The 20,464-nt window shown below is 44.5% G+C and overlaps 3 protein-coding genes across 12 annotated transcripts; all 3 read right to left on the bottom strand.

The window, feature by feature from the left end:
• Positions 1-151: 151 nt before the first annotated feature.
• Positions 152-4,333, bottom strand: ech1 (enoyl CoA hydratase 1, peroxisomal). Of its 5 annotated transcripts, none has more exons than XM_027021716.3 (10): positions 4,150-4,333; positions 3,313-3,481; positions 3,054-3,157; positions 2,474-2,598; positions 2,131-2,179; positions 1,593-1,657; positions 1,236-1,306; positions 1,081-1,152; positions 848-998; positions 152-661 (listed from the first exon to the last, which is right to left on the bottom strand). In XM_027021716.3, exons 1-10 carry the CDS (start codon positions 4,178-4,180, stop codon positions 557-559), a joined length of 942 nt encoding a protein of 313 aa, XP_026877517.2. In that variant the 5' UTR covers positions 4,181-4,333; the 3' UTR covers positions 152-556. The 5 variants fall into 5 exon arrangements, with proteins under 5 accessions (XP_026877517.2, XP_026877518.2, XP_026877520.2 ...); XM_027021717.3 differs by having other exon boundaries at positions 3,054-3,142; positions 4,150-4,330; XM_027021719.3 differs by having other exon boundaries at positions 3,313-3,519; positions 4,119-4,329.
• Positions 4,334-6,180: 1,847 nt separating this feature from the next.
• Positions 6,181-13,257, bottom strand: hnrnpl2 (heterogeneous nuclear ribonucleoprotein L2). Of its 2 annotated transcripts, XM_027021713.3 has the most exons (14): positions 13,118-13,257; positions 12,085-12,203; positions 11,732-11,969; positions 11,511-11,596; positions 11,189-11,285; positions 11,017-11,089; positions 8,843-8,875; positions 8,382-8,450; positions 7,889-8,142; positions 7,671-7,792; positions 7,242-7,443; positions 7,095-7,152; positions 6,667-6,774; positions 6,181-6,588 (listed from the first exon to the last, which is right to left on the bottom strand). In XM_027021713.3, the coding sequence occupies exons 1-14, from the start codon at positions 13,202-13,204 to the stop codon at positions 6,530-6,532; spliced, it is 1,605 nt and encodes a 534-aa protein (XP_026877514.2). In that variant the 5' UTR covers positions 13,205-13,257; the 3' UTR covers positions 6,181-6,529. The 2 variants fall into 2 exon arrangements, with proteins under 2 accessions (XP_026877514.2, XP_081578814.1); XM_081722688.1 differs by lacking the exon at positions 11,511-11,596 and having other exon boundaries at positions 11,189-11,269.
• Positions 13,258-13,858: 601 nt separating this feature from the next.
• LOC113584660 (serine/arginine-rich splicing factor 7-like) lies at positions 13,859-19,316 on the bottom strand. 5 transcript variants are annotated; one of them, XM_027021721.3, is made up of 8 exons: positions 19,095-19,315; positions 18,119-18,357; positions 17,748-17,924; positions 17,394-17,474; positions 17,136-17,174; positions 16,626-16,670; positions 16,440-16,529; positions 13,859-15,593 (listed from the first exon to the last, which is right to left on the bottom strand). In XM_027021721.3, exons 2-8 carry the CDS (start codon positions 18,343-18,345, stop codon positions 15,539-15,541), a joined length of 714 nt encoding a protein of 237 aa, XP_026877522.1. In that variant the 5' UTR covers positions 18,346-18,357; positions 19,095-19,315; the 3' UTR covers positions 13,859-15,538. The 5 variants fall into 5 exon arrangements, with proteins under 5 accessions (XP_026877522.1, XP_026877523.1, XP_081578816.1 ...); XM_027021722.3 differs by having other exon boundaries at positions 13,859-14,266; positions 19,095-19,314; XM_081722690.1 differs by lacking the exon at positions 19,095-19,315 and adding an exon at positions 18,874-18,997.
• Between the last annotated feature and the right edge of the window lie 1,148 nt (positions 19,317-20,464).

The following is a 20,464-nucleotide window of genomic DNA, read 5'->3' as shown; positions in this document are numbered from 1 at the left end:
ACGGAAGAAGCCACGATACACAGAATTTAAAACTACGACGCTTACATGATACCCATGCGGTACTATCTGATTATATTACAGGCGATAGATAGCTCCTTTTTCCACAAACATAAGGCAAATACATTTTCAGTTAGTCAACAATACATCCAAGGAAGATGAGTTTATATTTTATTTTGAACATGAACACTATGTCCAAGGTAGCTTAATGCACAAGTTTAATGCCAAAATTAGATGAAACAAATGAACACACAAATGCTTTTGACTCGTTAGAATCAGGCAAGTTCCGCTGCCTTTAGTGTCAGGACAGCGTCTAAGGCTGCTGCACACACCCAGTCCCAGCTATCGCTTCAGGTAGTTCGTTATTCATTTAAAAGACCTACAGCTCTCATTTCAGCACTAGGCCAGACATTGCAAAACACTTTTGGGAAGTCCATACAGTCTGAGGAGTTCCTTTTATGTCCAGCTAGTTCAACGATTTCTGAGCAGCAGGAGACACAGAAGAGGACAGGTTTGGGTCCGGGGATGCTACGGCAGCCTGGTTATGTGTGTCTCCTCCTCACAGTTTGGAGAAGGGCACATCTTTAGGACCCTTCTTCTCCAGGGCTGCCTGGGCGGACTTCATAAGGTCGTGGGTTTGCAGCATGCTCATGTTCCATGTGGCCTGGAGACACACACACGCAGGATGAGACAGGACAGACAAGATGAGAGTGAAGTCAGCTGAACTGAAAACTGCACAGGACATAGGTTCTGTGCTGAGATTATCACGGTTTGTAGTTCTACCACACGTGAAGGTGGGTGTGCATGGTGCTACTGTGGTTCTCAGCAGTGTTGTTTGAAGAAGCCCCACCATAAATTGGAGGCCCTCTGCCACACTGTGATCCCTGGAGTACAGCAGGTTGATTTTGGTTCCCTGGACGGCCACGGGGCTCCGGGCTGCAATCTCTCCTGCTACCTCAAAAGCTCCGGCCATGAGAGCCTCTTTGTCCGGGAACACACGGCTGTGGACGTGAGGGAGAACACACTTATACTTGTATTTAAATTTTCAAAGCTGGGAATATCCACCGCAGTACGCAACATTACCTGACCAAGCCAGAGCTCTTGGCTTCATCTGAGTACATCTTCCTAGCAGTCAGGGCCAGCTCATTCACCAAGCTGATGTAAAGGAACAAAGCAATATTAGGACCTCTGACATCAACTTTTGATTTCACATTAGGCTTTACGTGACTAAATCTTACCTGCGACTGCCAATTACTTTAGGCAGACGCTGCAAAGTTCCCACATCTGCCGCCAGGCCAATGTCCACTTCCTGAATGACACACACCAGAATTTATCACATTCCAATATCCACACATTCCAACAGCAATAGAATTGCACCCCCTTGTGGTTAGACTCCTGTGAAACACACTTTCGGAACTGAGGAGGCAGGTGGCAAATTGATCAGTTGGAAAGTACTGACCTGGGGTCATTTTAACTAATGACTAGTATGTGGAAGAAAGTGCTGATCCAGGACCAGTAATTAAAAGAAAAAAAAAAGTCACATTTGGATATAGTCAGGCTCAAGTGGAAACATCTTAAACAGGAAGTGTTCATACCTTCACCTGAAACCAGGCATCCTGCGTACAGAAACGAATGTCACAGGCTGTGATCAGATCCACTCCTGACAGAGACACAGAGACAGAGAGAGAGAGAGAGAGAGAGAGATTCATAGTGCATTTTTGTACTCTGCAGCACTTCTTTAAATAAAAAACAGACACTTAAACCCAGACCTACAAAACACCAGCACACGTGTGGTGGTTAGTGCTGAGTAAATATGGCTGACAGTACAGCAATTCTGAAACTTAACTTACAAATGAGACAACTGACAAATGTTTTTACCATCAGCACATAACTGATGTTTGTATTCCAAGCAACATTCATTAAAATATAAACCCTTTACTTCAACCACACAATAACAGTAATATGTTACATGAAACTGCTGATACAGGATTGTGGTATCAGCAGCTATACGAAGGAGTGGCAGAACCTGAGACCTTAGAGAAACTGCGGCTCTAGAAAAGTTGAGTGTGTGTGTGTGTGTCAGATTGTGTGCTGTGCATGTGCAGTACTGGTTCTTCGTCCCAGTGAACAGACCTGCTCCCACACACGCTCCATGCACGGCCGCTACCACAGGCTTCGGACACTGCACGCACCACACACACACAGGAAAGAACACAGTTCAGTTATACAAAACACTTAATCCACCATCCAAGATGCCACCCCTGAGTCACTGACTGTGTTGGCAGGTTGGCAGTACTGGACAAAGCCATGATCACACTTTCTAATAAAAGCGTCATTTTAATCTGAAGACAAAATTCAGTTTGAGTGTAATAAAGAGGAAGTAATAACTGCTGTTATTGCAGGAGTCACATCACCCCAACCGGAGCACTTGTGACAGGAGATACATGACAAGAGGGGGTAACCCTAACAGGGGAACCTTTTCAATGACTGAGAAGGTCTCCTGGTACTTGGCCACGATGCGGCGGAGGTACCACGATATCCTGGCTGTGTCGGAGCCCTTAGGCTGCAGCAGGTCCCCAGCCATGTTCATCAGGTCGATCCCTACACACAACGCTTCCGTTCAGACTCTGTGAACCGCCTGGCCTCAGACACCATAGCACAATTAAACCCAATTCTGAAAACATGCTAACTGCTAATAGTATATGTGAGGGCTTCAGAGTGTCATGACGTCACCCAACATTTCAGACCCTGAATTTCATGTCCACACAACGCTCCCTGAACTGAATTAGCAAATCCATTACTGCAGCCTGAATGTATTAGTCATTTCTGTGTTCAAGTCCAAGTCTACACCACTAGGTGGTGCTGTGCATAATATTTTGCAAAATGTAACTGGGTTGAAGACTGCAGACGTGTTGTGACTGTTCTATGTAAAAGTCTGAAGAACAGATGCAGCATTCTGCCATGACAATTATTAGCTGAGGTCCTACTGCAAAATGGCAAGTGACAGCTTTGGTGTTCTCTCCAGTAGTGCAGTAAGAGACGTAGAGTTGCTTTACCCGCGGTAAAAAGTTTCCCAGCCCCTGAGAAAACCACCACACGACACTCTGGGTCTTCAGCAATCTGGTTAAAGCAATCAACCATTTCACTGCAGAAAGGAAAACTGTTACATAACTTGCAGCAAAGGCCTCAAAACACAAATACAATTACACATATCCTGAGATCTCCTTGTCTGCACACTATGAATGAAGGGAAATCTAACGGCTTATATTTATAACTCAACTTTCCCTTTTTTTAGTTGGACGATGGGGAAAATACCTCCAGAAAGCCTTATTCATGGCGTTGCGTTTCTCTGGGCGGTGCAACTCCACGTGCGTGATGTGATTGGCTGGACGGCTGATTGACAGGGTGGTAAACGGTGGGACGGGGCCTCCTGGTGACGACATGGCTCGAACGGTGTTCACGGTAGGGAGCCACAGAGACCTGCCTGATCAAAGCCCGTCAACAGCTCACTGCACTGCACATCTTCATCGACAAAACACATGTTTAAAGTCACGTTTGAGAAGAAAAGAGAAACGTTTAGGCTAATTCCAACACACATGCGTACGTAAAAGCTACCCTAACGACTAACAGACTCCACGAGCCTCGTCACGGTTCCGGGTCTGACACCCCACTACGAAACGGTGACCGGAGGAAATGAGTGCGTGAGAGAGAGAGAATTAAAACCACAAGTCATAACCTTAACCTCTGACCTTTCACCTACTGTGCGCGAACCTTGTTACTGCGGTTGCGATAACGAGGCGATAAATATTCCCTCAGAAAGTTAGCTAACATAGACGAAATATTCCCTCAGAAAGTTAGCTAACATAGACGAAATATTCCCTCTAACAGTGTTCGCTAGCTAATATAGACGAAATATTCCCCCCAGAAACAGTTAGCTAGCTAATATAGACGAAATATTCCCTCAGAAACAAAGTTAGCTAATATACGTTTATCTGGGTACAAGGGTAATATAATAAAAGTATCGCCAGGACCCTTGGCGCTCCGTCCACGCGCCAAGATCTGTCTGGGTTAACGTTAGCTCGCGTTAGCCACGTAAACTACACAGAATGACGGAAAACTACCGGTGTGGTTAAACGCCCTCGAGCTCCTTACCCCCCGCGAGCGCAGGTCTGATAACGTTCATCTCGTAGTTTCAGACTGATAGACACGCGCGTTAGTGGCGATAAGAAAAGTTCGAGGCGAGTTCACGCGGCAGGTCACGCGTGCTGTAGCGGGACTCAACCGTAACCGTGACGTCAGGTGGCAGGTGCCTTATTTTATGACGCGAGGTCACCGACTCTTAAAGAAATCTGATTTTAAATGTATCTATAATTACGTCATTCTTACGTCTGATCGTACAGGAGATGGGAAGGGACAAACATGTCTGGCTACTGCAACTTTACGACAGATGGCGAACTAAAATCTGGAAGAAAACCCTGCCAGGCGCTACTGTAGAGTACACGACTGTCTGGCCATCTGGGGATTATTCCAGAAAGCGGGTTTGTCATCTAACCCCGACCATTCCAAAACCGGGCTCGGCATAAATGTAGATTAGTGTTGATTAGTTTAGATTCTATTAGGGTAGATTAATTTCCACTAGTGTGGATTGGTGTAGATGAGTTTAGTGTGCATTAGTGTAGATTAGTGTGTATTGGTGTAGATTAGATTAGTGTAGAGCAGTGTATATTAGATTAGTGTAGGTTAGTTTATATTAGTGTAGATTATCGTATATTAGATTAGTGTATATTATTGTAGATTAGTGTGGATTAATTTAGATTAGGTTAGTGTATATTATCTTAAATGAGTGTAGATTAGATTAGTGTAATTAGTTTAATGTAGATTAGGGCAGGTTACTTTAGTGTAGTTTAGATTAGTGTAGGTTAGTGTAGTGTAGATTAGTGTATGTTGGTTTAGATTAGTTTAGTGTAATTAGTTAAATGTAGATTAAATTAAGTGTAGATTAGTGTAGTGTGTAAATAAGATTAATTGCTGCAGTAACATACAATGTGAAGCTCACATGCTGAGTTAAACATCACAACATCGGATGGATGGATGAAACGTGAACGTTACTAACACTACGGCTGGAGAATTTAACGTTGCGACTCAAATTATTGATTACGGTGAATAATTATACAAGATTATTAAGTGATTAGAAAATTTTGTACCGTTTCAGCCAATCAATCTTTTAAATGTTCTTCACGTTGGCATTTCACGATAGACAACAGGACCATGGATTCGCGCTCGGTTGAAATACAAACTATGCATTGGTGTTGTTTTTCAGTAGTTTATTTACTGCTTATGTTCTTTAAACAGAGGGAGATGTTCATATCCTAGATTCATGTCCTTTGTGTGTCTGTTAAAAGTAGGTTGCTCAGCTGTTTTCCTGGGCATAAATCTGCAAATGTCAACAAGATGTTATTTTAATTATAATTTTACTTTTAAAAACATGTGGCTTGACCAGTTGAACACTATGAATCTTCATATCTTCTCCATTTCATATAGCCTGCACAGACCCACATTCCTATTGCTCCTTTGGTAGTAAATGTATGTGAATGTAAATCTTTCCTTACAATTAATGTACAGGCAATTACAAAATGTTTTCTTGCAATTCAAAGCTTTATTTCATGGTATACTTGCTTTCTCCACTATCAGTAATGGCTAATAGTTATTAATAACGTGTTTTCAAATTTGTTTAATGTGAAGTTTATGAAGCGTAAGTGGTTCTTTTCTTACACAAAATACATACTGCCTAGCACGCAATTACAACCTGGTACACATGTACATATTCAAATTTAATTCTACTCAGAGTTCAGGATTGGTTGTTAAAGCTTTTCTGGAACACTTCCACAATGTCTGTAAAGAGAAAGAAGAGTTTGCCTGACCCTGAACCGAAACATCTAGTCCCTTACAAACTGATTTTCTTTTGAAACATATGCAAGACACTTTCACGTATGAAGAGTTCCATATTAATCTGAAGCATATGTATTCTTGCACTTCAAAATTAAAGTGTTCTATGCAACCAAATTAGAGATACCATCTAAAAAGCACCAAAATCAAAATGAATCTCCAAAGCAGATATCACAGAAGACAGCTCGTTGCCTCTCTGACTCGAAGCTATTTCATTAAACAGCCTTGACAGAAAAGTTCTAATCACGGAGTAATTTTATTTTACAATTAAGAGAAAAGATGCAGCCTGTCCTTTACAGGGTGACGTTTCCAAAAGTGAGAACACACAGCTAACAGTAATGAAAAAGCAATAAAAAAAAAAGAAGAAAAAAAATACTCATACAAAAGCAATTCACCTGTTCTTCAATAAAAACAAAATTTGACAGTTCCGTCAGTTTCACTTTCAGCGTACACTGCAGCCCTTTCTCGCGCTCTCTCTCACACACATAGGACCTAATAAGACTGATAAAACAGCACAGAGGGCAGGGGAGACAGACAGTAAAGCTGTGGCAATAACGTGGGAGGGCAGGATCTAGGCAGCCGCGTCTCAGTTGGCGTGCTGGGCAGTGGAGAAGCAGAGCTTCAGTGTGTAGGGGTACGGACCATCTGGAACAAAACAACAACTCCAGCTGAGAACAGGGGCCTGGACTTGGCACCACACTGTTTAAAAAGGGAAGCACATACTTGGGTTCTTCATCTGGTAATGGTTCATCATGGCTAGTGCTTCCATTGCATCATTAACAGACTCCCACTCCAGCAGACCTGAGGAGCTCTTCTCTGAGGAGGCACCACCTGAGGGGAGAACAGAGTCATGAATGCCCAGGCGCTACCAAGACACACGGCATACCCCACACCCCCGCGTGCACACAATATAAAAACAAGTTTCATTGCCAACAACTCCAGGAAACATTTGATGACAGTAGGCACTAAAACTTAAGTGTAGCTTAAGACGTCTGGAAACAGGAACCCCAGTTCCTTCTGTGTTGACAGACTATAGACAAGTTACAACCTCTTGGAAAAAGCCTTTGTAGTCACTTACATTCAGCAGTTAACAGGTTACAATAGTTCTAGCTGTATACATGACTCACCCCAGGACACTGACCCCCACTCACCCTTTGCTGCAAACAGTTTTACATTCGATGGGCTCTTCACACCAAGCTCATCACATATCTGAAAAGACAAAGGAAGGCAGAAGTCAGACTCACACGTTCAGTTGACCCCCCCCCACAAGTTCTTCCTGTAGGACTCAGCTGGCTGACCTCAGAGAAGATCTCCACAGACGCTTCAGGAGCAGCGTTGAAGAAGTGCAGAACGTTGCTTGGGTGCTGGATTCGGTTCTTGGCTGCCTGCTCTGGGGAAGTGAAGCGGTTGTTACGGCTGCCGTGGAAGTCTTTGAAGCTGCTGCTACCGTCCTCTAGCTCGTACGACTGTCCGGGCATGATGGCCTGCTGTTTGGACACACTGCAAGACACACACACACACACACATTCATCAGAACCACACACACACACACACACACACCCTGGAGAGATTACACTCAAGGGCTTGATTACTAGTGACCAAGAAATTAAGAAAATAAAACCACGTAGTTAAAGGAATTAGAGATCAACACTGTTCCTGAACAACTTCAACTCCTGCTGTTGAACTGTCAAAGTAACAAGCGTGTGCGAGGGCAGATGAACCCCTACCAGACGTTAAGTTTCTGGTTAAAGAGGAAGTGGTTGTTGAGATGGCAGATGGCACGGTCCACAGCGTAGCAGTCTCCCATCTCCACCATAGCAGCTCCAGGCTTGCTTTTCATGAACTTCACCTGCAATTTCAAAACAAACACCATTTTACCCTTTGGACATGCCCGGATTGGATTTACTTTGCACTCACGTTAACAGGTTTACTAAACAAAGTTTACCCTCTCCACATTGCCGTAGAGGCAGAAGATGTTGAAGACCTTGTCAGCGTTTATTTTCGATGGCTCCAGGCCGTACACCATCATGACAGGAGACTCTGCGTGTGCACTATACTCCCCCGGAGGTGGTGGGGGTGCACCGTACTGCCCACCGTACCGCTGCCCCGCCCCGCCCCGCCGTGGGCCACCCATAGACGGGCCCATGCGTCGCGCTTCGTAGCCACCATAACCCTCGTCCTGGTATCCATGGTAACCACCTGGGTGAAAAAAATAATAAAAATAAAAACAAACAAAAAAAACAAAAAAACAACAAGACACCACCCATGCGAAGACAGACGGTCACTGACGGTGACTGGAAGATTTATTTTCTAAGTGACTACACAGTACCGACTTGCTGCCACTGTGGATCTGTACACCGGTTTAACAAGCACGGCTCAAGCCCCCGTCCCCACAAACGCATATGTTGGGTGTTTGTTGGCAGGGGCGTGGGCCTTACCGTACTCTGGAGGGTGATCTCCCAGCAGAGCCGGCTGCCTCTGACGTTTGTTGGGGTTGGCATTCATATCTGAGAGGCAAACAGGAAGATGTCGGAGACAGAAAGAAGAGGAAGAACAGAGAATTGGGTGGCGGAAGGGGGGTCTAATTTGCTGAGAAACTAGCAAACACAGCTCGACACTCTGATTTAAGTCTGAGGACTGATGGACAGAAAAGAGAATGAGGGCACAACAGGCAGAGAAAGGGTGCACTAAACTCTGATCAAGCATACACACACCCCCCCCCCCACCTGCATAAGAACTTGTTGGGAAACAGAAGTACAAGAGAAAGAAGTGGGGGTAATTACTAAACAGCTCACTCTCCCACAAACATTCAGCCACTGAGATTGTGACGTGATTATTTAGCAGAGCATAACAGACTGAGCGAGAACAAAAAGGGCAAAATGGCCAAAAGCACACACACCTTGATCACCCCCGTTGCCATCAGCATCTGCACCTGTTCAGGTACACACATCGCAAACATGAATCTTACTGGACACGGAACATTCACTTCAACGTAAAACATCGACAAGAATTCTAGTCAACATGAAGGGCGAGGGCAAGGACCCATTTCCCCCAAAGATTACAAAAGCCAAGTGAGTGGCCAAACTAAAGTTAGACTCCAAAACAGCAGAGCTAAACATTTGTCCTGGACATAATAAAAGGGGAGAAAAAAAAAAAAAAGACTCCATTACGTCACTGCTAAAGAACCCCATCACACTGCAGCATAGCAACAGCAAGATGAGGAACACACCGGATCAATTTAACCAGAAGACTTGGGGCGGGGGGGGGAGGGGAGAAAAGGCAAGTTAGTTATTGTGTCACAGAAGCTCTTGAAACAAACCCACGAGAGCATCACTCCAAGACAACATAAGCTCGGAATTTACTTACAGCTCAACCCAACGGAGGAGGGGAGATGAGGCAGGAAGACAGCGCTGTAAATTAGCCACAGACCTCTTCATCTCTGCCACTTCACACTTAAAACAGAGCTCCGCTCTCCCCCGCGAGGCAGCCTGCCTCCACCCTTCTGGCTCATGACCAAAGTCCCGCCGCAGTTCTTGCATGATCCATATTCTTATTTGAATACACTTCCCTTTGCATCACGGTGGGTTGCCACGTTGGGACTTTTTGCACATTTCAGACAGTTTGCTGTTCCCCACTAGAGAGACAATGCCAAACCTGCATCACATTGGAAGGTGTTACAGAGTAGTCATAAGACTAAAACGTGAAAAAGAAAAGAATAAATAGTCACACATTGAGAGGCAGAATTGTTTGGGAGGTGTAGGTCGGCTGGATCGTGAGCAGAGGTCACGGGGCTCACAGGGCGTGGGTTGGCTCTATTCCAGGACACGCTTCAGGGCATAAGGTATGGAGGAGGTTGGTATGTCAGTCTGCATGTCAGTGCTTGGTGTCTGCCATGTTGTCCTCATCACTGGCGGTGTGTGACTTCTCCAGTGATCTGCTACGACGTGATTGTCAGTGGGGTGGCCCAATGCTGCTGCAGCTGCAGGTGGTGCTGGTGTTCTCTACATGGCGTGCAAGTATGCTTTTGTGCCAGTCGACCAAACGGTACAACCCAACGTGGGCGGGGCTTACAGACGGCCTGTTTGCTTTCTCGACCTGCTGTATGCCTGTGGACGTCGTCTGTTTGGTGTAAACAGATGGAGACCTTTGTCTGTTTGCATCGTGTTGTGTTTCTTTGTTTCCCTCCCTGAAGACTCCTTTGTCAGCAGTGAGGTGATGTGCAGTGTCACAGTGGAGTGTGTCTTGTTCTTGGAGCACAAGCAAGACTAACTCAACAGACGTGTGTGGCAGACTGTAAAGCAGTGGCATCTTCGTGGCTGTGGGGGTCCGGTTTGGATAGGACGATGAGTGCGAGATGTTGGGTAGTCAGTGGTGTCTCTTGTATGAAGTGTCAGAATGGACTGTTTCCCTACAGACTGCCTGTTTGAGGGCAGCAGGTGCTGTTCCTTCTGCGGGTGTGGGACCAGTGATGGCCAACTGGTAGTGGTGGTGATGTTCTAAAGTGCTCTCCACTGTCCAGATGTTGTGTTGTAGCAGATGAGGCAGTTTCTGTGCAGGTCTCTCCCCCCCCCTCCCCCCAGTGTACAGCACAGATGCTGAGGAGCAACTGGTCATGAGCAGGTGTCAAAGAGAAAACTGAATCTACAATATCTGAATTCACAGTGAGAAGGTGTAGCACACCACACAGACCCAAATAAGCCTTCCAAAGAAAAAGCTGTGATGAATAAAATGTTGGGAAGAGTCTCTCAATGAGTGACATATACCCAGTGGTCCAGTTGCTCCGGACACCTGTGCTTTGTTGAGAAAGGGATCTTGTCGTGTATCGAAAGGGTCGCAGACCGAGAGCATTTCATGAACGGTGTCAAACAACTAGCAGCCGCACACAGCATGAGGGCAACGCGGCGGCTGAAGCGTTACCTCACACAGTGGGTAGGTAAAGGCTGCACAGTTCAATAACACTGCTCCTGAACACCACGTCGGTGCAAGGCCCAGCCCACCCGTTAGCCTGTTCCCCACAGTGGCAGTAAGGGTGCTGAGTAGTGTCAGGACAAACACAGCCGGCACGCACATTACCTTGACTGCTCAGGTTTGGATTGGTGTAGTCCCATGTGTCCTGGTCATTCTTGAACACATTGAGGCGTGTCGGCTAATAAGAAGGGAAACAAATTGCTATATAACCTGTAGAAAACCGACGGTGTAGGTGTGCATGGACACAAACACAACCCATGAACATAACATTGCTTACCTTGGCATATTCGATCTTAAGGGTGCAGCAGCCTGAGTATATATCAGCACCATTGAGAGAGGCTTTGGCTCTCTGTGCACTCTGCACGGAATCGAACGTGGGAATAATTAAGGACAAAAACCCTCATTACCAGACAGCCCAACCTTACACCCGCCACAGCAAACACAACCGCTAACTGCCACGCTCTCCAGCTTCAATACTCAGTGGAAAGGTTGTTGATGCCTACACCAGATAATGTACTAGAGCATCACTGTCACCTTGGGGGTCTTTTATACAGTAAATTTGTTTCATGTGGACTTAAATATCAATCAGTAAAGGATATTCCACCATGGCCTGGACACCATTTTTCCTGAAGATGACAATTCTCTGAACAGGGCCACAATTGTTGCAAATGGTATACAGCACATCCTGTAGGATAACACCCCCGCCCCCCCCAAAAAAGTGTGGATTAAAAAAAACAACCATATATCCAAACCCCCCCCCCAGTATGTGCATTCGATCTGGTCAGCAGAGTGTGCTTTACAGAGTGCTGGTGGGCATTACCGTTGTGATGGGATAGATGGGATTCATGATTGTGAACAGCAAAACGTTATTAACACTGCGGGAGTCATCAGAATCTCCAGGACGGGATATCTTCTGACTGGTTGAATAATTCACAAACGCAGGATGACCAGCAATATAGATCTGGTTGTCGTTGGCATAGGTCACGGCGTTGCAAGAGCCACTCATGTCCTCATATTCAACCAGGGCCTGGCGCTTTTTGGGCATCAGTACCACATAACTGCAGAAGACATGTGCTGAGAATCCACATCACAAAAGACCAACAAGGGAGCAGCCAATGGGCATGCACCATCGGGTACGACAGGGCAGCTACCAGAGGTCAAGGTTTGCGTTACCTGATGGTCCCAAACTCCTGCAGTGCTTCTACAAGGTCTGCTTCCAAAACTCCATCCACCAGTCCCCGTACATGGACCACCAGGGACGGGAGAGGTTTGTGAGGATCGTCATAGCCCTCCTGCAACACAATCATTTTATACAATTATTTTAAACAAACGCAATGTAGTACACAAGATGTATACGCCACTCAGTGTACCACGCAAGATTCCCAGAAATTTTTTTACCACCATATATCTACATTTTTAACTATAGTACAATGGCGTCCCTTCATTAGAACCTTAGACACGGACTTTATAATGCCCTAACATTTTTTCTAGCATTTTCTAGGCTATTAAATATGTAACAAGCTGGAGTTGCATCGTTAGCGATGTGGATCTCTAGCTCCAACACGCCTCCATGCTCAGCCAGGTGCATAAACGGCACGATTAGTTGCACATCATGCAAAGCAGTGAACGCCGCTTAAGACAGGCAGCTATTCACGTGAGCCAACAGAGCCTTGTCCATCTGACGCACGACAGACATGAAGAAGTGAGTCATAAAAGAATATTAAGGCCTTACTATTAATGAATAATCACCAAACAAAAATGGGTCAGTAAAACAGCGGTGTGGCTTTTCTAGGATAACTAGGTCAGCTAACAGTTACATTTATTCGTTTGCGTCCATTAGCCAGCCAAGCTAGCTTTCACAGGTCTAATGTCTGGGAACAGAAGCTAAGATAGCGTTAGCCACCGTGTTAACCAAATAAAGCGAATATCGAGAACTTCCGCAGCTTGAGTACAGTGTGTTCATGTTTTAATCGACTAGGAAGCGACGTTTCGCAATTCTCAGAGAACACAAACTGAAAAATGCCGCATCTGATACAGCAACGCTAAAGTGAAACAAAGCCGCTAGCCTAGCATCCCTCTGCTAACGGCTAGCTTACAGACCAGCCAGCAAATCACGCGCGCTCGAGAAGCGGTTTGGGGGAGATAAATGATCAGTAACGAAAACCACGGTATAAACCGTAACCATGCCTCTGAGGCACATTCTTACAGTTGAAATTCCGCCGTCGTTTTCGGTTTTTTGGCGCTTCGTCGCCCTGCCTCCCTCGCTGTAGTAGCGGGCCGTCTGCGTCGCCATGTTGTCCGTTAGGTCTCCACATCGAATGAAAATGGACGTAAAATACAAGAACGCCTGGGCCCGCCCTCTACCACCTCCCATTGGTGGTGTCAAGACGGAGAGTCAACCAATCACAACGCTGGGTATGTTGCTTCAGTTATTGAAAATAATGAAAATATTCGGAAATGCTGAAAATCCCCATCTTTACTATGCACGTGTTCACGTCAGAATACAGACGGTACTTCTCATAACAACCTGTTAATTTGGCAAGTATTAAGGTTACGCGAAGTTTGAGAAGTGTAAAGTAAGAAAAGAGAAATACATAAACCCACAACCCCTTTCTCTTAACGTGAAGCTGATCTGTAATGCCAATCTCGAACTCAACTCACCATAGTGAAGTTGTCATGCTACTGGCATGTTTGTGGTGATAACGCGCCTGTATTAGATACCAACCGCCATTAAGTGAACGCAGCTGCGTGTACCAAAACACTAAATCATGGGACATACAACACGCTTCACCTACCAAATACCACCTGAACGCACTTTAATCATTCACCGTACGCATCCAGTCTAGTTTTATTTCACGCAAACGTGGATAATGTGCAACTCTTTAATAGTTTAATTCCCTTCCCAATCCCACAGTAGACATCTCACTTGTAATTCAGATTCCTCGTGTGTTGTTGCCACAATTCTTTATTCCATTCTTGTTCATTTCCAGTGTAAACCTTCTATACAGATAGAAAACAAATTCACCACAGCCCTTTTAAACCTGCTACAATAAATGTGTAAGGAGAAAAAGGTCAAAATTCAAAATAAAGAAGCAGCAAAAACGTTTCTCCCATTAAACTATCATTTTAAGTATAACTGGTGGAGGTTTTTAGGTAAACTAAAATTCACAGGAATACCACTGAACAAATGTGAAACATCAAATGGCATAAGGTACACTTTCATGTGGTGAAGGCAGAGAAGAAAACTAATCAAACTAAGCAGGCTGATAAGTGAGTGATTTGGGGTGTGGGGTTCTTCTCCAGTCAGTCTTCAGCTGGGGTGGAGCTGTTTTTCTGGCTGGGGGACCTGGAATGACTGGAACAGATAGAGAGAGAAGTTCAGAGGAGAGAACAAATGAAACAAAAAGCCTCATCATTCAAACCCTATCACAGCTCCGCCCCTGCCCTACACGACAAGCGCTGGTACTTTGTCCTGCCCAAGAAGGGTTGAGGCGTCATTTCCTTAATGTGTGGTGGTGTGTGTGGTCTACGTTTCACTGTAGTATTTACTGCATCGTATCGTCTGCACATTTGCTTGTTTGAACATTATATTGTTCTCACAATTATCTACCAAGTTACATTCCTGTGTAAAGACAAGTCTGATTTCACAACAGTGGAGTCTTTGCTGTGAAACCTCACTGATTCCAAGAACCAAAAAAATGGTTAGCTGTTCTAAGGAAGTCTACCACAAAGACCAGCATCTTTCAAAACTACAGAAGACCTGAGAAGGAACATAGACCAATGTAATGTGAAATTCTGTACAACTAAGACCTGTTTTAGGCAGGTCTCTCTCTGCAGACTGTGAGGGTGAGGAGTGACACTACCAGCTCAGAGCCCAAGAGCACTAGATGGAACAAGACCCACCTACACTAAAATATTCATTCACTCTCATCTAACACTACAACCAGGAAGACTACAGTACTCATATCTCCTTCATGTGAGACAACAGAAGTGCTATTAACCAGGGTTAGAACACTGAAAGAGACACATTCAGACACACATGAACGCACTCAGACACACACACGTAAATATATTCTCTCTCACACACACACAGCATGTCATGTCACATTCACAGGCAGTCTTCCTCACAGTCTCTCAGTCACTCTCCAGGGATGTTAATTAGCGCATGCTCTGCATACGTTCAATATCAAGATTTTTTTTACAAGTGGGTTTACTACAACCAGGGCTCACATTAAGAAGGACATCAACTCTTGGGTTTTGGTTACCTTTGAAGACAGTGGCGGAAACAACATACAGAGAAGCGACGGATGCTAGAACTTGAAGACACACTCGGAGGGTCTTGAAGTCTGATCTCGCGTCAGCTCTCCTCTCTCTCACACACCCTTCTCAGAAGCTAAACAAGAAGTTGGAGCTTTGGAGGGAGGGGGGGCCCATAACTCTCAGCCCAGCATTCTGGTGTGCAGTAGTGCATGGGGTTCTGGGATGGGAGTGGGGTGGGGTGGGTGGAACAACTGTTTGTGTACGCGCAGGATGCGTCCCGTCAGAATGTGCGTCGGACGACCCCTTTAAACCAGCGTGGCAGAGGCTGATCTCAGGTAAGCTCTTTAGTCACCCTCCTGGAGGACGGTTAACACGGCAAAGATGAGAGCCCTGGTCTCTGCTTGAGCGCCGACTCCCACACTCTTTAGAAAAAAACAAGAACAGCCTGCAGAAATTGGTCACCGGAGTCTGATAATGACAGATTTTTAAAAATGTTTGTTTTCTCTCTTTTTTTGGGGGGGGGGGAGGGGGGAGGGAAGAGTGGGGGTTTTGGCTACCCTGGATGGATGAACTGCAGCTAATCAACCTGAGGCTGGATCTAAGGTAGAAGAGAGATGATTCCTCCAGTATTACCCCATTACCTTACCTCTACAGCCCAGGCCTTAAGCACAGTACTGGCTCTCCGAGTCTATGTTTATAAGGAATGCATGCGAGTTGTTGCTGTACCTAAGCATCTCTTGACCAAGTCATTCTAGACTGGGTGCTCGCCAAAGGAAAATGACACTTCAGGCACTTGGTAGGAATTTAAATATGGAGGGCTGAGCCAGTGCTCCAGCTCTCGTTCCTGGAGTGGCTGACAATCTTTATCTGATGCTGCTCACTCTTTACCCTCCCTGCTCGGCTTCCTCCGTCCACCTCCGTCGAAAGGTTGTCAAGCCGTGGCTGGAGCTGTGTAGACAGGCTAACGGGACTGGCTTACCTCTGCAGGAAGCTGCACTTCCAGGGAAAGTCGTGGATGTACTGTGGGCTATTCTCAATTAAGACAAGGACACACTGTCCATCCTCTGAACAGCCTCATCACCTAATCTGTCTTAATTCATATACGTGTCACTTAGTAACTGGGGGCTAGGAGATGTGCTAATCCACCAAGTTAAACTGAGTAACAAACAGTAGTGAAGAACAAGCTTTAACATAATTCAGTAATTGAGAAGATACAATTACATTTAGAGAAAAGGAGATATCACACTACTTCAGACCAAAGGAATTACCTGTCCTTAGCACCGTGGGAGCGGGACCTGGAGCGGGACCTGGAGCGGGACCTGGAGCGGGACGCAGATCTTGAGCGAGATCGAGAGCGACTGTAAGAAAACAAAAGCCAAACAGGACCCAGAGTACATTAAAAGGACCAATCACCACCACAGACCGACACTGACTGTGACGGGCAGATATCGTACCTCCGTACGGGAGTTCGGGACCTAGAGCGGGCTTGAGAGCCAGACCTTCATTATTTTGAAAGGAAGAAGACAAATATATTACTTACTGGTTTCAGTCAAATACTGCCAGGCTTAGCCCTAATTTATCCAACAGATAGAATGCAATATGCAGATATAGTTTTGACTAAACCTATACCTTGAGTTCTGTTGGTTGTGTTTGTTTAGAGGTGCCCTCAAGTCCAACTAGCAATTAACGTATTAATAAACTAGTATCCAACCTATTAATAAACCATTAATTACCTAGCCTATTCATAAACTAGAAATTAACCTAACCTTTTAGTCAAGCACAATAATTAAGATATAAAAAAATATATATATATATTTTTTTAAATCACCTTTTGTACGTAAACATCGAAATACAAATACGTGAGCATAAAATCGAGTCCATCAATTTCAAACCATTTCTGTACAAGAGATTATATGCCAGTGCTCATACAATCAGTCATTATCCACCCTGTTCCAACCACGTACCTGCTCCTGCGTTTCAAATAAGATGGAGAATGGTACCTCCTATAACAATACAGACAAAGAAAACCTTTATTTAGTAGAGTACAATAGCAACACCGGTGTAGTAGTACAATGCTTTTTCAACATTGAAGTCTGGATATTTATATCGGGAAGTTTATATATACACACATCTCCCTAAACCGAAATTCCTCTATACATATATGGTAACTTTTAAATATAACAAAGTTGTTTTATATGCTCTGAAGTGGTAAACGTTCTCACCGGTCTTTGCTGCGGCTTCGAGAGCGTGAGCGGCTGCGTCTGCTCCTCGACCTGGAGCGAGAGCGCGAACGAGACCGGGACCTGTAGCACAAACAACAGCTTTGTAGTGTTACAGGCTCCACAAAAGCTTGGTGGATACATACTAAAATATGCAGGAGGACTTCTAGGGCCTTAGCTGTTTAAATGCACTACACTTAAATAATCTTGCGTTAAGGTGCACCAAACTGAAAAACCTTTGTAGGCACACAGAATGGAAAAGTTACTCTTGAAACAATCATATCCATTAGTCCTTAATAAACAAGGAACTGCTTCACCCAGGAAAGCAGGTTCGCTACTGAGCAGAAAGCTTCGTACCTGCTGCGACGGCCTCTCTTACTGAAACGATAGCAGTCGTAGGCGTAGTGGCCCCTGTTTCCACACTGATAACATCGGTCATTTGGGTCAAACTGACGACGGCTAGGTCGGCCATATCGGCTCTTCCGAGTCATGCCAGTGGAGAGCTCCACACGAATCCGAGAACCGCAGAGAACCCTGAGAATTGTGTTATGTGGAGTAGAATGAGTAACAGGTGTGTTATTGGAACATGTACAGTCCAATATCCTACGTCTTCTGCTAGCATAGCTCTAAACATATACTTGATATTTGAGTTTTGTGCTAAATTCCTTGTCCTCTGTGATAAAATATTCAATACATCAATTACAGATTACAAATACTATTACGCGTACTTTCCATCCATTCCTTTCACGGCATCCTCAGCGTCCCGGGCGTCCTCGTACTCTACAAAGGCGAAGCCAGGTGGATTTCTTGCCACCCAGACACTGCGCAGCGGACCGTAGTAGCCAAAGGCCCTCTCCAGTTCGCCCTTAGCTGCTCCGTTGCCTAGATCTCCGACGTAGACCTTACACTCCAGGTTCCGCGAGGAACCGCGAGAGGACGACGAGTAGTACGACATCCCTCTCGTTATCTGAAAATACAGAGGGCATTAAAGCATTTATATATCTGTAACTGAACGATTAATGTCAAAGTCCGTAATATTAAACACGCTGCAAGAGGTTATTGTTAGAGACTTGAGTAGCTAGCTAGCTTGTTATTCGACATTAACTGACATTAATCGCATAGTTAAACGCACAAACTTATTAGATATTCAGTTGTTAAGATTGCTTATCCTCATTAAATTGCTTCGTTATCTTATCACGCTTGTCAATTTCTGGTTACTTGTGCTAGCAAGCGTGTTACAATAAGCAACTGATTAATTTCTCTAGCTATCTAACCTAAGCAGTTAATTACATGTTGATTACTGTAATGTTGCTTAGCTAAATGAACATCGGCATGACAATAAACAACTGAATAATAGCAACAGAGGTAACGTAGCCTAGCTCGCTATAAATACACGCAATTAGCTAAACTAGCTAGTAATGGTAGTATTAGCTACTCTAGCTAAGATAGCTAGCTAATAGACTGTTTCTTTCCGTCTAGCTACCTTAATTCCGTTGATTTCTCCACTGAAAAGATGTAGGCAGTGACTTCATAAATTATAGATAGTGTTAACTAACTAGCTATAAACAATGATATCCAGCGCGGCTAGCTATCGACCGTCAAGATGAGTAAAGTGAACTAGCTAACCTAACTGTATAAATATCCAGATAAATAGCTAGTTAGCGTGCAATGGTTATAAGCGACAACATCAACAATCACACGTACCTCTTTGTGTTAGCTACAATATCCAGTTTTCGAAAATGGCATTAAACAGAGCACACAAAGAAAGCAACGGTATCGTATTCTAAACTAATAGGTTAGCTATATTAACCATAACAAAATAGCTAGCTAGCTGAAACGGCTAACTTAGCTGTGGCCTGTACAGCGCAAATCGCAGTGGGAGGGAGTTTGAACAGAAGGAACTGATCTCGAGTCACTCCGAGGCATTGGCTGAAATCGCTGCCTCATGTAACCTCATCATATAATATCATCACGTAACAACATCACGTAACCTTATCATATAACCTCATTTGTTACTCGTTGACAGAGTTTCACGATTTTTTTGCACATTTCTTGAAGTTCTTAGACTTTGGTAACTTTATGTAAACGTTGCACGAAATTTGCAGTAAAGGGATTTAAAAAAACCTTTTTTTCCCTCATAACATTCTCCTGAGCCGGACGCAAATAAAAGTACTCTATATTGGATTTACCTGGGCCTTGACATAACCTAGTCCCCAAAATTCCCCCCATCTGGTTTTGCTTGGCTCCTGCTCCTAGCCCGGGTAATCAGGTAAAATAGTTGCAGTATATTGTATAAGGACCAAACTGAGAACACCAGTCCTGATAGATTCTTCTAGGAAATTTGGTCCGTGTAGGATTTATGCAAACAAAGAGGTCCAAGGTAACTAATTGTATATCCTTGTAAAATGCTCTTTAGCAAAACCCGTAATAGAACATGTTGTTTCAAACTAGTTAACATTTGATACTTGCTAAACTCGAAATTAATTAACTGGACTGCACCCAGTGCTTGTTTGGGTTGACTTGTCTGTGACTAATGTCTCATAACAGCCTGTGCTCTGCTGTTCTGACCAGGGGTGCTGCCAGGGCTTTGAGACCCCAATTTAAACACAACAACAACCTAATGTTCTAATACTTTTAGGGTGTAAATCACAGGTGATTAGAATCATCCTATTCCCCACCCCCACCTCCATACTGCGGTGTTTTTATTTTGGAAGTTAGGTAACATCTGAGTAACTTAATGTATAAAATTAAGACACTGTATAATTACTGAGGTGTGTTTGTCATATCAGTACTTCGAACAATGTTGACGTACTGTTTTTGTATCAAGAATCCAGTCCAGAACCAGAACTGTATAACGGAAGATCTCAGACCAGCTGAATGAGTTTTACTGCCGATTTGATAAAGAAAATGACAGTTCTGACATATCCCCCTGACTCCAGACCCCATCTCCAGCTCTTTCACCTAAGTAGAGTGCAGGGCCACCACTCAACTGGCCACCTTGATACTCCCATTATCCCCAGTACCAACACAATAACAACTCTTTTCATTTCAGTGAGGGATGTAAGCAGGCTATT

The sequence above is a fragment of the Electrophorus electricus genome, chromosome 11, assembly GCF_041902795.1.
Source record: "Electrophorus electricus isolate QZ-2024a chromosome 11, ASM4190279v1, whole genome shotgun sequence".
Lineage (NCBI taxonomy): Eukaryota > Metazoa > Chordata > Actinopteri > Gymnotiformes > Gymnotidae > Electrophorus > Electrophorus electricus.
Note: the sequence above shows the minus strand (reverse complement) of the source record. Positions and strands in the feature narration are given on the sequence as shown.

Excerpts from the sequence above, each read along its gene's own strand:
- LOC113584660 (XM_027021721.3), bottom strand. The coding sequence starts at position 18,345 with ATGTCGTACTACTCGTCGTCCTCTCGCGGTTCCTCGCGGAACCTGGAG. Across the intron at positions 17,175-17,393 it reads CGAAGCCGCAGCAAAGACCG|GAGGTACCATTCTCCATCTT; the intron begins GTGAGAACGTTT and ends GTATTGTTATAG. Across the intron at positions 16,530-16,625 it reads TCCCGAACTCCCGTACGGAG|TCGCTCTCGATCTCGCTCAA; the intron begins GTACGATATCTG and ends GTTTTCTTACAG.
- hnrnpl2 (XM_027021713.3), bottom strand. The coding sequence starts at position 13,204 with ATGGCGACGCAGACGGCCCGCTACTACAGCGAGGGAGGCAGGGCGACG. Across the intron at positions 11,597-11,731 it reads CCATCTATCCCATCACAACG|GATGTGCTGTATACCATTTG; the intron begins GTAATGCCCACC and ends GTTATCCTACAG. Across the intron at positions 11,090-11,188 it reads TTAAGATCGAATATGCCAAG|CCGACACGCCTCAATGTGTT; the intron begins GTAAGCAATGTT and ends CCTTCTTATTAG.
- ech1 (XM_027021716.3), bottom strand. The coding sequence starts at position 4,180 with ATGAACGTTATCAGACCTGCGCTCGCGGGGG. Across the intron at positions 2,180-2,473 it reads CCTTCTCAGTCATTGAAAAG|TGTCCGAAGCCTGTGGTAGC; the intron begins GTTCCCCTGTTA and ends TGGTGCGTGCAG. Across the intron at positions 1,658-2,130 it reads TGGAGCGTGTGTGGGAGCAG|GAGTGGATCTGATCACAGCC; the intron begins GTCTGTTCACTG and ends TGTCTCTGTCAG.